General features: G+C 37.3%; 2 protein-coding genes and 1 non-coding gene across 3 annotated transcripts; all 3 read left to right on the top strand.

The window, feature by feature from the left end:
* The first annotated feature begins 639 nt into the window (after nt 1-639).
* On the top strand, nt 640-9,281 carry chadla (chondroadherin-like a). The gene is made up of 10 exons (XM_088091320.1): nt 640-1,259; nt 1,672-1,866; nt 2,179-2,334; nt 2,448-2,593; nt 3,446-3,684; nt 3,779-4,044; nt 5,515-5,851; nt 6,117-6,469; nt 7,341-7,507; nt 8,204-9,281. Exons 1-10 carry the CDS (start codon nt 1,101-1,103, stop codon nt 8,508-8,510), a joined length of 2,325 nt encoding a protein of 774 aa, XP_087947446.1. The 5' UTR covers nt 640-1,100; the 3' UTR covers nt 8,511-9,281.
* Nucleotides 9,282-9,535: 254 nt separating this feature from the next.
* Nucleotides 9,536-9,607, top strand: trnaq-cug (transfer RNA glutamine (anticodon CUG)). Its single transcript has one exon. It is a non-coding gene; the product is annotated as a tRNA-Gln (tRNA).
* Nucleotides 9,608-9,731: 124 nt separating this feature from the next.
* rbx1 (ring-box 1, E3 ubiquitin protein ligase) lies at nt 9,732-13,105 on the top strand. The gene is made up of 5 exons (XM_042505426.2): nt 9,732-9,888; nt 11,313-11,391; nt 11,564-11,634; nt 12,029-12,114; nt 12,935-13,105. Exons 1-5 carry the CDS (start codon nt 9,811-9,813, stop codon nt 12,945-12,947), a joined length of 327 nt encoding a protein of 108 aa, XP_042361360.1. The 5' UTR covers nt 9,732-9,810; the 3' UTR covers nt 12,948-13,105.
* Nucleotides 13,106-14,362: the final 1,257 nt, after the last annotated feature.

The following is a 14,362-nucleotide window of genomic DNA, read 5'->3' as shown; positions in this document are numbered from 1 at the left end:
AAAGTCACTAACTGGAGCTTAAACGGGCAGATTCACATATAAAGCACCTTTAATTCATGTTATCAAACAGGCTGTGACAGCGTGGCATTCGGCTCGAAGGTAAGACTGTTTTTTTTACTTTGGTGAGTTTGGCTTTCGAGGTTAGACTTTAGATTTTCTTGGAATGATTTTTCACATGATGAGCTGATACTTGTGTTGGTTCTAGTGCAGATTTAAAATATTGAGCATTTGAAAACTAGAAATAGTCGTTTTTTTGTTTTATCCCAAAATATTTTCTTTGTATTCCATAGAAAATGACAAAAAGTAGAATGTAATCACAAGAAGTTACCATAATAGTTTAGCATTCATTATCTACTTTTTGTTTAAAGTGTTTGTTTTTAGTTCTCTAACCACCCAACTTTGGTGAAGCTTGTGCCAAGTGTGTACAGACACCAAACGGTGAAGAGCTTTGACTATAGGTTTGATTTTGTTTTAATTCTTTACAGTTTTGTTGAAATTTTTAAGGCATTCATGAATCAGTAAGTCAGTGTCATAAGTTTTAATGCCAAGTAAATACATAATAATATCTACAGAAAAAGAGATAGTAATAGTGATAACAAAAATGAAGTAAAAAGGACCTAGACCTAGAATAAATTCATGAATAAAAATTAAGATAATAATACATACATATAAAAATAACAAAATTTAAAATAAAGATTAAATGAAATAGAGATGTAATAGATACAAAGAAATTGAACACAAATGATTGATAGTAAATAAAAATACAATTTACAGAAAAATTATTAATGATAAAGGATTGGAGAGAGAGATTGTAATTGTGAAAAAAAAAAAACTAAGTACGTAAGACTTAATAACAAGGAAACTTTTAAAAAAAGGATAATACTAACCAAGTTTGACATAAAAATAAAAAATAATAAAATAAATGTAATGAAGCTATAAAAAGATTAAATTAAAAAAACAGAATAAAATACAATTTGCAGAAAAATAAGGATGACAGCGAAAATTAACGTCACACTTTTTCTTAAAGAAAATGTATATTTAATACATTTTTACAGCTTTGACTTTTTAAATCATATTTCTAACGTGTTTTACCGGCACAGATGCATTCCTTCTCTCCTGCGGCCCTCCTGCTGGTTTTATCGCTGAGTTTACCCGTTGAAGCAGGCAAATGTCCCAGAGTGTGCAGCTGTGACAGCACCAAACTCACGGTCGCCTGCGTTGGCAAGAACTTAACGGAGATTCCCCCGACAATAGAGGAGGTGAGGAGTTCAAGTGGCAGCTTTTAAATTTTTTTTTGTACATTATACAGCACAGCAATAATTTCCTGTTATTAACCTCACAGTGGCACAGAGATGAAAAACAGCCATACTAATATGTTTTCCTGAGGAAAATACATTTTAAAAAACAACAAAAAACAGTCTGCCTCTTGGTAGAGTTGTTAATATTTGGCAAAAAAGGTCCCATATTATCCATTTACTCAAGTCAAGATAGAACCCAAATAAATAATAATAATTTTTGCTGTATTTCTGATGTTTCTTAAATTTGAATCTATCCATTCAAAAGGACTAATTTTAAGACTTTATGCATGCCATTCATACTGTTGCACAGCTGGAGCAGCAAGCAGGAGATAAGAGTTTCTCAGATACATCCTCTGATCTGCTGCTCTCACAGATTACAGTGAAACTCGACCTGAAGAACAACAACCTGCAGGAGCTGTCCAGGGGAGCGTTCGTCCTCACGCCCTACCTCACCCACCTCAACCTGCAGCGCTGCAACATCATCAAGGTGAGGGAGGGCGCTTTCCGGACCCTCGGCCGCCTGGTCTCCTTAAACCTGGCCTACAACAAAATTGACATCCTTTACCAGGTAAGAGGAGGAGGCAACAACAAAGAGACAGAATGAGATTTTTAACTATATTATTATTATTATTATTATTGTTGTTATTTTATTCTATTTCGTTCTATGTTAAGGGCCTTCCTTTGTATCTATATATTTGCATTATTTTGACCTTTTTAATCAATACTTCATTCAGTTGCTGTTCTCTTATTTGCTGCTGTAACAAAACAGTTTCCCTCAGGGGATTAATTAATTATTTCTATTCTATTCTATTCTAACTTTTGGTCACTTTTACACATTTCACAACACATTTGAAGGTGTCTAATTTTATCTTTGTTGCAGGAGTCCTTTGACGGCCTCTCCTCCTTGAAGGAGCTGCACCTGGACCACAACCGTGTGGAGGAGGTCCAGCCCGGAGCCTTCACACAGCTGGGTTTCCTCAACATGCTGGCCCTCACTCACAACCAGCTGGTTTACATCCCCAACATGGCCTTCCAGGTACTCGCACTTATGGGATTAGAGACTTTTTATTGTCAAATACAAGAACACCCACATGCCGTGCACATGCTCCACAGTGAATTATTATGTTTGGCATCTGACTCGTCTTCCAGGGCCTGCACAACATCAAGTGGCTCCGTCTCAGCCATAACTCTCTGAACAACTTGGCCCCTGAAGCCTTCGCTGGACTGTTCACCCTCAGCCGGCTCAGCCTGGACCATAACGAGCTGCAGTTCTTCCCCACTCAGACCATGACCAGGTGGGACCACCTGCAGGCGTCAGATCCTAAAACTGATGGTTAGGGGAGATGCTGGAGTGTGTTGGAGAACGATGGAGGAGACAAGAGTCTGAGTTCAGAGTTTAGAGGCACAGCAGTTTTATTTTTATTTTCATTTCTTGGTCATTTTTTGTGCTTTTTCATGCATTTGTGGTTTTAGCTCTGGAAAGAAAAAACTAAGTATTAATATGACATCAAAAATCTAAAAAAAATAGTGTGTATTGTTAGGTAAACAAAGTAAAACACATATCAAATGAAGAATTCAACTTAAAGGACTCAAACAGTATCGCTGAGGTTAAAAAGACAGAACAAAAGGAGGACGGCAGTGTTTAACGCCTCTGATTAGGCTGAAGTTATTCCACCTGAGAGGGGCGTGTCCTTCCCAGGCAGGAGCGCTTGATCTGTCTTTACCCTTCTCAGGTGAAGTCTTATGATCCCTGGATGGGGACCTCTGACAGAAGGATTTTTTTGGGCAACATACACATGTTGTTTTAATATATAACCAGTGCTCATGACTTCTCAGCAGTGACATTGCAAGAAAAATGCAGAAAATAATTAGGAGTAAAGTATTATTGACAAACAAACCTGACTGAATCATCACTGAATGAGTCTTTTTTTATTCTTTAATATTTTTTAAGTTGAATAAATGTACATATATATATATATATATATATATATATATATATATATATATAAACATATAAATTGACAGAAACAAAGAAGGAAAAATAGAAGAAATAGATATTACATAATGAAATATCCAATAACAGTGAATCTGTCCGATCTGAATCTGTCGTTTCTCATTCAGTTTTTCACTTTACTCTCTTTTTAAAGACTCCCTGAGGTCACGCGCCTGGACATGAGCCACAACCCAATGACCTACCTCGGGGAAGAATCCGTCTCCATGGCGAAGCTTACACACCTCTACCTCGACCACATGTCCCTCCAGGACCTGTCAGATCAGGCCTTGTCCCGCGCTCCCCTCCTGTCCCACCTGGACCTCAGCCACAATCAGCTCCGTTACCTGGAGCCTCTTTCAGGCCCCAAAGATCTGACCAGCCTCAACCTGACCGGTACAACTATGTTCTGACATTTCTAATTTAAACATGGAGGATAATAACAAACCACACGTCATCTTTGATGCATCAATTACTCATTTTCTTAAAGGCAACCCAGTGTACTGTAACTGCTACATGCGGCCCCTGAGGGAGTGGGCCAGTGCCGGTGGTGTGAAGCTGCTGGGAGCCTGCGCTGGACCAGCTCACCTGTCGGAGGAGCCGCTGCAGGCCGTGGCTCCTCTGGATCTGCGCTGCCGCAGCCGAGGGGAGACGCTGCAGGACGAGTTTGAGGAGAAGGACGAGAGCGCAGGAAGCGCTCCACCCACAGCCAAACCCAAACTGAGAGCCAAGTGTCCAGCTAACTGCGACTGTGACGTGAGTAAAGTCCACCTCCGACATCGCCTGCTTCCTGTAAAAATTGCATATTTATAGATTGAGTTATTAGAATTAATGTCAACATTAAAGGACATCAAAACGTTTGGAAGGATGAAAGCCACTGTGTTTTTTCAATTTTCAGAAAGTCAAGCAAACAGATGTCAGTACACATCTGTTTACTTCACTTCCTGATGAAGGCTTGATGCCGAAACACGTCTAAGTCTGTTTTTTAAGGTTTGCATGACCATGCCGTGATATTAAAGGTAATTTATTGTTTGAAGAGAGTGCCTTAGAGTTTTTCTTGTTTTTCTCTACCAATTTTTGAATCCCATCCCAAAGAGCACCTCAAACATACTCTTTTTTGAGTCCTGGAAGCACTCCTTTCTACAGTTTTTATATTTTTAGATTAGTTACCATATTTATCAGCAACTGAGTACTTATACTTAAGTACAATGTTATGCTACCGTACACTGCTTCCCTATATTTCAAAAGGAGATATTGTGTTTTCATTCCGTTTTTTTCAGATTTTCATCCCATGTTGCATTGAATTCATCATAGTAATCTTGAACAACAACAAAAATCGAAACATCTGTTTATAAACTCTCACACGACTTCTGCAGTATAATCCAAGTCTGGTTTATTCATGTGTCCTCAGTAACTCCCAAACACGTGCATTTTTGTTAAAACTGTAATATTTAGAACGCTTCTGCATAAACAGCGCAGTCACACTACTGGTCTGTGCTTGAGACTGGAATATATATTGACATATTTGCTCATAATAGACTTCTGCACATTTACTTAAAGGTCCAGTGTGTAAGATTTAAGGGGAATATATTTGCAGAAATGGAATATCGCAAGGATGTTTCCTTTTGTGTATAATCACCTTAAATATTTTTTTTAACTTTAGAATGAGCCGTTTATGTCTATGTAGGGAGTGAATCCTCATCTATGGAGATCGCCATGTTGTAGCGCCATGATTCTACAGTAGCCCAGAATGGACAAAACAAACACTGGCTCTAGATAGGGTCATTTGCATTTTCATGTTTTAATGTTTTCATGTAGAACACCTTAGTAAGCAGGAGTCAAAACACTTTGTTTTTACATGAAACTGCTTTATTCAGTGTCTTTACTGTCCTTTTGTTTTGGAGAGAAAGAGAAACTTCTCAACACTGAGCAATGAAGGAATCGTAACGAGGAGAAATTTCAGCTGTAATCTGCAGTTCTCGCTGCAAGATCCCCCTAATTCTTACACACAGGGTCATTTAATGTAAAATAAGCATTGTTCTGTTGCTACTTTTACTTAAATTTTAAAAAATCAACATTTTTATAATAACAGTGTATCACATTGTGAATTAGGTTGAGCAGTTTTAATGGCAATTAGCTGCTTAGAAATAACATTTTAACTAAAACATCTGAATAATTTGTTCACCGTGGTTTATAAATGAATTATCATAATATTCCCCTCTGCAGATTGAAGCCCAGCATGCATCATGTGAAGGTCGGGGTCACACCAAAGTCCCGCGGGGCTTCCCCACCAAAACGCAGCTGCTCGACCTCCGCAGTAACCACTTCCACTACCTCCCCGCCAGCAGCTTCCCGGGCAGCAGCCAAGTGGTTTCTCTCCACCTGGAGCTCTGCAAAATCCACGAAATTGAAGGCGGTGCCTTTCGAGGAATGAAAAACCTGTTTTATTTGTATCTTTCTGACAATGATCTCACATCTTTGGACCCGGGAGCCTTCGCCGGAGCCCCCGAGCTCGCCTACCTTCACCTGGAGGGGAACAGACTGGTACAGTTCCCCGGGTCAGGTGAGTGGTCTGTCAGGTCAAGTCTGGTCATAAATTCGAGTTACAGATATTTACATTTGTAAAAAACACACGTTATACTCATCCACTGTCCTGGGAGCTGACGTGGTCAGCCTGATCAGGCAGCGAGGGTTTTAAATTACCTGAAAATAAGAAAAAAAGAAAAGTGGAAAAAATGCCCAACAAAAAATCCTAAAAAATTTTAAAAAAAAAAAAAAAAAAGTATACATTTTTTTAGATTTTCTGTTTCTTTGTGTCTCTCCTGCAGCTCTGACTCTCTTACCAAATCTGTTTGTGTTACACCTGGAGCGAAATGCCATCTCCAAACTGGAGCCCACTGGTCTGCTGTCCTCAGTCACCCCTAAACTTCGGGAGCTTTATTTAACCAATAACACCATAACGACTATTGCTACGGGGGCTCTGGACTCTGCTCTCCTCGGCACACTTCACCTGGATTCAAACCAGCTGACGGAGATGCCTGCTAACGCTCTGTCCGACGCCTCTAACCTGGAGGAGCTCAACCTGTCTCAGAATATGATCCGCTGGGTGGGACCAAACACATTCAAGCCCGTATCCCAAAGTCTGACGAGGCTTCACATGGATCACATAGGCATGGAGAAGGTATGAGAAGTCTTTTTTCCCATATCTAAATTGTCCTGTGCATTAAATACTTTATTTCTCTCTTTTTTTTAATTTATCATGTTATTATCCCCTGTATTTTCACCAATAAGATGCTGAAAGTCTAAGTGTAGATGTCACTATATTTGAAATTAATTACATACAACTGTCTAGTCTTGATATTTTTGATGAATAATGCAATCTTTGGGTTTATGTTTTATCTTTCTATTAATTATTATTTAACCATTTGAAACCTGGAAAAATTGCTTAATTTATTCTAAAAACATACAACATACAACAACTTAAGAAATGGTCCCAAAATAAGCAATAAATAAATAAATAAAACAAAAACAGGGAATCTGCATTGAAATAAAAAGGTCTAATACAAAAAAAATTATAATAAATCTGTGAAATAACTTTAAATATATAGCCACGACAATTAAATATATTGTTTTCTGGACTTTTTATATAATTTAAAAAAAAAAGAAAATCTAATTTCTTGTCATTTGAGAGATATTTCATGTCAAATCTCTTATCGTCTTTTTCCTCATGTTTTTGAAAGAAAATCAAACCAGTTTGCTCAGGATTCAAAGGTTTTGTGAAAGGAGTCTGAACGTAGCACAAGAAAAGTGATGTTGATCCAGGTTTCAAAGGGTTAACTGGGGAGGTATCTCAGTAAGGCATTTTTGGCTTCTAACCTCTCCTGCAAAGGGCTTCAACTATTAATATTCTTTTTCTGTCTTTTCTATACACGTGTACATGCATATAAAGAAATAAAAAGTAGTGGGTTGACATTTTTCATTACATTAGACCATGTCCATGCTGACAGTTAAAAAAAGGACTTATTGCAGATTTTTAAATTATCATCATCCAGATGTCCAGGGACGCTCTGGCGGGTTTGGGTCCGGGGCTGAAGGCTCTGACTCTGAGAGGAAACCAGCTGGAGGAGCTTCCTGACCTGAGCCCGCTCACCGGTCTGGAGGTGGTCGACCTGCAGGACAACCCGCTGCTGTGTGACTGTCCTCTGCTGCCGCTACGCAGGTCAGAGCAGTTTTTGGAAGTTGCCATTTTGTAAATAATTTTAAGGAGAAAGTACTCTAGATATTGCCGCTTCGGATTTAAGTTGACCTGTTATGTGTGTGTGACTTTGGTGTTTTAAAGTGTTAGTTTGGAGTTACCAAAATCACACAGTAACACAAACAAACTACTGATAGAGGCAGCTGTAGATGATCAGCTCCCGTGTTCAGTGAGGTAAAATTACTATTTTTGTCAATGGAGTCTGGCTGTGAAGAGAGCATAAATAAGTTTGACTTTGAGTTCAGTTTTAAATATAGCTGTTTTAGCAAAAATACATGTTTTTTTGCCAGTATTGAGCATATGAATGCATAAATTAGACCTGAATTATACTGTATTAGTTTTGTGAGAGTTTGTAAATGGATATTTTGGTATAGTTTTGCGGTTGTTAAAGGTGGGGTCCTGATGACTGCAATAAATTAATCAAGGATTTTCCATTTTGGGATTTCTTGTTCACTGTGGAGGCATGCGAGAAAAAGTTTTCTTTTATGCAAAAGGTGGCTACTTTCGAGCTTAGCCAGAGGAGAGAGGAAAACAAATGTGTTGCTATGGGGATTAAGATAACATAGTAATCAGTTTACCTGATCATAACAATTATTTAAAGCTACATTGCTCACAATGATTGTTTGACTGTCCCTGTCTCCCTTCGTCTCTGTCTCTCAGGTGGATGGAGAATGTAAGTTTGGAGGTGATCGCCACCTGTGGCCACCCTCCTGAGATCAGAGGTCAGAGAGTCAGGGACGTCGATGTATTCACGTCCTGCACAGAAAACAGCTCTCCTCCAGAGAAGAGGGTCGTGGCTCCCAGACCTGCAAAAGTGATGAAACCCAAACCGAGCCTGTTGAAGCCCTCTGGAGTCAAAGCCAGGCCCACAAAGCCCAAAACTAAACCACCCAAATCAACCAAGAACAAGCCTCAGAGAAAACCTGTAGCACCAAAAGTGACAAAGAACAAGAAGACACTAAAATAAATGAATCTATCAAACTGGATTTTTCAGTCTGACAGCCGAGTGTGAAGATTGTTTCTTTTTTTCTTTATTAAAATGCTTAAGATTACAACTCTGTCAAATTTATATGCTTTTTTTTTACTATCTAAGTATAATAAACAGCAAAGCAAAAAATGATTCACTTCCCAATTCTCAAGACCAAATACATGTTACACTGAAAAGATTTGTCTGGCGGGTGGAGACATAATCATATCTTTAATACACCGTCAATATAGTCCCATTGAACATTTATTTTCAGACTACTAAGGCTATCTAAAAAAACTACAGTGAATAATGGATAGTAAGAAACTGTTTATTTATCAGAGGCCTGAGGATATCTGGAGTGTGATCCTCTGTCCACCATAAATTAGTTGTTAGATATTTTTTGAAAAACCCACCTTTTGATTTTGAAAGTTAAAATTGAAGATGAAATACTAGAGTTGGAAAAGTCATTTTCACTCTTATTGCGCATGCTAGTTAGTTAGTTTAAACTGTTTACTTTTGCCAGAAGTCTATATAAAACAAGTGAAATAGTTGTTTTGCTGAAATGTCACTATTTTAAGCTCTGATTTGGTTATGTTGTTTTTTTGTTTTTTTTATGGGAGCATTCATCCCACATAGTGTGTTCAAGAACTGTTGGAAATTTGAAAAATCCAGCGATAATTTCAGTTTTTACAGTTTCTGGCTATGATAAATGGTATGATTTTGATTTTTAAGTTTAAAAAAATCACAATTATTTGAAGAAAACATACCTTCAGAGGCGTGTATCTTTTAAAAACCGGCATTTAAATAAATGCAAAAATCATTTGACATGCCTTCCCCTTTTTGCACCATCCTCCTGTCTCTCATAAATAAGAAATAGTCCCTAAATAAACTAATATGTACTAATATGCACACAGAGGGTGAACTGCTTGTTTTCGTGCAAGCATGCGACGTATTATTATCAGAAGCCTGAAACATGGTATGTATGATAACTATATATTGCAAAAATTGGCCGTGTTTGTGTGAGTGGTTCCATGGTGTAATGGTTAGCACTCTGGACTCTGAATCCAGCGATCCGAGTTCAAATCTCGGTGGAACCTGAATTTTTCTTTTTTACTTTTAATGCACTCTGAATATCATATTAATAGCAAATGATACCACGATAATACTACAGAGAGTGTTTACATTGTGAAAAGGGGACTACAATCTCGGGGTTAACTTTAAAACCGTTTAAGACACTGACGGAAATCGCTGTGTTTTTTTCCGGGTAACTTCGTCATCACGCCTAACTTCTCCTTTCAAGATGGCAGCAGCTATGGATGTAGATACGCCGAGCGGCACAAACAGTGGCGCTAGCAAGAAGCGGTTTGAAGTAAAAAAGGTATGGTTGTAGACGGAAAGTTGGTTTTATGTTGTTCCTAAAATGTATAACCTGCCAGCAGCCACAAATAACCGTAAACACATCTCACTGCTGCTAACGAGCTAGCACACCTGCCGTTAGCATTCTAGCGCTAACTCCCTGTAGCTAAGATAGTAGCTAGTTAGCCGTTAGCCTGCCTCAAACAGGGCATGAATTTGCACTTCTCTTTATGGGAATAGCAAATATCAATAAATAGAACCTATAGTTATACAATTGAGATCATTAACCATTATTAAGGTGTAATTCACAAAACAGAAAAGTCATTTCAACGTTAACATTAAACCTGAAATTACGTCAAACAACAAAGCTCTTAACTCTGCGAGCTAAGTTAGCTTAGCTAAACCGCATTTCCGGAGAATGACAACCAATTCAAAGAGGCAAAACATAATGTTGTTAGATATTCAGTGAATAAAAATGGGACCAATGTTATATGCTCGACGTACAACAAGGTACCGTTGTACTTTGTGCTAACTTTCTAACGAATTAATCGCTAACGGCACCAATTTATTCAACGTATTAAAACATTTTTGTGAACCCGGCTTTCAAGGAATAAGGTTCAATTAATTATTGTTAGTTAATTATCTATGAATTACAGCTACAGTATATGACTATTACACAATGTTATGACACAGATAGGCAAGGAAAGGCAACTTTATTTGTATAGCACATTTCATACAACAGGGCAATTCAAAGTGCTTTACAGAGGAATAAAATATAAAAACATAAAAGATTTACGATAAAAGAGAAAAGATATAAAAGGTAAATTCATTCACAAAATGATTAAAAAAGTAGATAAAAATCACTAAAAATTTGACTGCAGACAAAAGTTGCAGTGATTAAAAAAAGATTTAAAAAAATATAATATAATAATATAAAAAAATGATTTATAATCAAGTTTAAAATAAGTTTGTAGTCATTAGCACGTGTAAAAAAGAAATGTTTTCAGCTTTGACTTAAAAGTGGTCAGATTTGAGCTTAGATAAGGAGGAGTTATGTTACACTGACAGCGCTTATCATTTATTGGTTTTGGGAGGACTGTGTCTCAAATGCAAAATTGCAACTCTTATTTTACAGCAGTAGATAGATAGTAAATTCAAACATGTAAAATAAACAATAAAATATGCTTTAGTCAGAGAAAGTTTCTAACTTTATTTATAAACACCCAAGTAAAATCTTGAGCAATATATTTTTTTGGCATTAATAAAGATGTTCATCAGGTCACTGTACTGTCGTTCACTCAGTATTTCCATAATGTAAAAAAAAAAAGTATATAAAATTTAATGTACTGTGAAGCTATGATCAAATCTCTGTATATCCACGTTAGTAAAATAACTTGCTGTGAATGTGTTGATCTGATCATTTTCGTGATTGTGATTTCCCACCAGTGGAATGCTGTGGCGCTGTGGGCCTGGGACATCGTGGTGGATAACTGTGCTATCTGTAGGAACCACATCATGGATCTCTGTGAGTTCACTTTCACACAGCTTTAGACTGTGATACACACTGAACTGTGAATATTGAATGACTTGGTTATGGGCAGCAGCTGTGAGAGTCAGCAACAAGTTGTTAGGCTCTAAATGACATTCAGCCTGTTTTTGATACAGCATTGTTGACACTTTTCTCCCTCCCTCATCAGGTATAGAGTGCCAGGCCAACCAAGCCTCTGCAACCTCTGAAGAGTGCACTGTAGCCTGGGGTGTCTGCAATGTGAGTTTCCATACTGGTCTCCAACATGTGTCACTGATCAGGTTGATTACGTCTGCGTTATTCTTTTAGTCACAATTGTTGGCCAATTACAAAAAATTTAGTAGTGGATTTCACTTTAATAATTTCCCTGTGCTGTATAAACATGGACAAATTTGAATTGTTCTCAAGTATATACAGTCTTAATCTATGATGAAAGTACATTTAATACATTTTACATTACATATTGGCTCATTTATCCCCTATATATACATTGCTGTTGCGCACAAACTGGTATAAGTACAAATGAGAATTACCAACAAATGATTTAAACTTTTAGGTTTTTAGCACAATTAAGCTTTCACATTTTGTGTCAAGTTAAACAGTGCCTTTATTCTCATATATTTCTCTCCCGCAGCATGCTTTTCATTTCCACTGTATTTCCCGCTGGCTGAAAACCCGACAGGTGTGCCCTCTGGACAACAGGGAGTGGGAGTTTCAGAAGTGAGTATCAGTACCTGTAGATTCAAGTTTAACTTTTGAAAGTAACTCTTGAAAGTACAGAGCAGAATTGTGACTTTGCAGAAATGTCTGTGGATTATTATAACAGTGCATTAGTTTAGTTTATTTGTTTCACATAATACAAAGTACATAAAAAGTACATGTGAGGATGTGGTAAAAACCTCTACAGACCTAAATGAGAACCCAGAAAACATATGAATAGTGAAAAACAATCAAAACATCAGTACATTAGTTGCTAATAAATCAAAACCTCACAGTGTAAGTATTACGTTAAAAAATTAAAGTGCAAATAATCAAATTAAATGTGTGAACATCAGTTTATAGAGGGATCATTCTTGACCCAAATAAGATGTTTATGAAAGCAGTACTTTTCAGAGTCTCTTTTTTGTGTCCAGACACAGAATAATCCAGTAAATTACATTTTCGTGCCATAAGATAATGATATTTGATAGAAAAGTAACCACGGGAACTGTTAAACAAAGGAATATGAAGAATCTGAATCTGTCTAGTTCTGTAATTATGGACTTTTAACAAAATAGTATCTGACACTATGGGATACATCTGTAGCCTTAAAACTCACTTTAAAGACAAATGTAGAGATTTGAAGAATATTTATGTCAGAAATAGTCAACAACTGCAATTTTAAAAAAAGATTTAGAAATCTCAGTTTAGCTGCAGCTCATTCTTTTAGCCAGATATTGGGGAAATTTTGGGCTTTCCTTGAAATGAACATCTATATTGACAGTATGTCCTCGCTCTCTCTCTCTTTCTCTCTGTCTTTCTCTCTCGGTTGTGTTTTTAGATACGGACACTAGCTGTATTATTGCTGACCTTTTTTCTTGGCTACTACAAGCATCACCCTTAGCGTTTCCCCGTTCTCCCTGCTTGTAAGCAGAGTTATTTTACGCCCGTGTCTTTGTTTTCGTATGTTGTAAGTACACAAATAAACAAAAAAATGTTGTCACAAAACTAATCTTGTTTCACTGAAGCTGGTAGTCGTTTCTGACAGTTCAGTGTGTCTGTGAATTGGAAATGTCGGCTGCTGAAAATTACATGGGTCATCATTTACTTTGGTTGTTTACGAACGAGCATTCACGACTTGGATTAAGGGTAAAATAAGTATTCTTTTTATCCTGGACGTTATTTTCTCGCTCATTTGTATCCAAGTGACTGAGGGAAACTAACAGTCAAATTCCATTTTGTTGAACAAAAAGGCGTCGTCAGTGAGCGGCATTTGCTCGTTGAGATCAGCTGTGACGCAGTGATTCAGGTCAGTAATCCTGCGGCTGAAAGACAGATGCTCTGTGCGGATTAAGTGGCCTGGTGACCCACTCTCCCTCTGGGCTTCATTTATCCTGCAGCACCTGCAGGACGCGCTGGTACATGCGGAGTATGTAACAGCCAGACAAAGGAAGTAATGTGGCGACTCGCCTCAGCCTGCATGAAATCACAAGCTGATTTTACTTTTTAATAAACAAAACAATCGAGGTGAAAAATTGGCAGAAAAATAAATAATGAAAAAATATGTTGGTTTCAGCCCTATTAATGATTAAATCAAAAAGTGATTGGCAGATTAGTCTTTAATGTCCATAAATATTGAAAAACATTTATCATTTTCCCATGGTGGTGGCATTAAATTGCTTATTTTGTCCAATCAAAGTCAGATACTTAAATGACATTTGTGCATAATGGAAATTTGCACAGATGATAATGTCATATTTGGAAGCTTTTCTTGATAAAGGTATGAAGAAACTAGTACAACAATACTATCAATTTATACTAAATACACCAATTTACTATGGATTTGACCAGGACTGCCAACAGAAACAAATTTGCCTGCCCAAATCTGCTTCATGACCACCTACAATTTTTGTTTTTATTTTTTTGCAATGGTTGTATACAAAAAAAACAAAAAAACTAGTCCACTTTTTAGCCAACTAGGTTTTCATTATGAAACAGATATTGTACTAAGACTAATAATTACTCATAATTGTACCATTTTTTTATTTTTTATTAAGTAATGATAAATATTTTGGTTAAAGATAAAACATGGTCACCATTGCCAAAAATTCAGACGAACATGATTGTTGCTGACCTCCACGGGCCTCCGCTAGCAGCTGGGCCTCAGGAAGCTTTCCCCTTTTCCCACCTGGACTTTACTACAAACCCACATATACGGTTCTGCTATCAAAGTGTTGCTTTTAGATAATTCAGGACAACAACCGCTCCA

Source organism: Plectropomus leopardus, chromosome 18 (assembly GCF_026936395.1).
Source record: "Plectropomus leopardus strain MGB_pleo_1.0 chromosome 18, ASM2693639v1, whole genome shotgun sequence".
NCBI lineage: Eukaryota > Metazoa > Chordata > Actinopteri > Perciformes > Serranidae > Plectropomus > Plectropomus leopardus.
This window is presented reverse-complemented; position numbering and strand designations above follow the sequence as displayed.

Excerpts from the sequence above, each read along its gene's own strand:
- chadla (XM_088091320.1), top strand. The coding sequence starts at position 1,101 with ATGCATTCCTTCTCTCCTGCGGCCCTCCTGCTGGTTTTATCGCTGAGT. Across the intron at positions 5,852-6,116 it reads GGTACAGTTCCCCGGGTCAG|CTCTGACTCTCTTACCAAAT; the intron begins GTGAGTGGTCTG and ends TCTCTCCTGCAG. Across the intron at positions 7,508-8,203 it reads CCTCTGCTGCCGCTACGCAG|GTGGATGGAGAATGTAAGTT; the intron begins GTCAGAGCAGTT and ends TCTGTCTCTCAG.
- rbx1 (XM_042505426.2), top strand. The coding sequence starts at position 9,811 with ATGGCAGCAGCTATGGATGTAGATACGCCGAGCGGCACAAACAGTGGC. Across the intron at positions 9,889-11,312 it reads AGCGGTTTGAAGTAAAAAAG|TGGAATGCTGTGGCGCTGTG; the intron begins GTATGGTTGTAG and ends ATTTCCCACCAG. Across the intron at positions 11,392-11,563 it reads GAACCACATCATGGATCTCT|GTATAGAGTGCCAGGCCAAC; the intron begins GTGAGTTCACTT and ends CTCCCTCATCAG.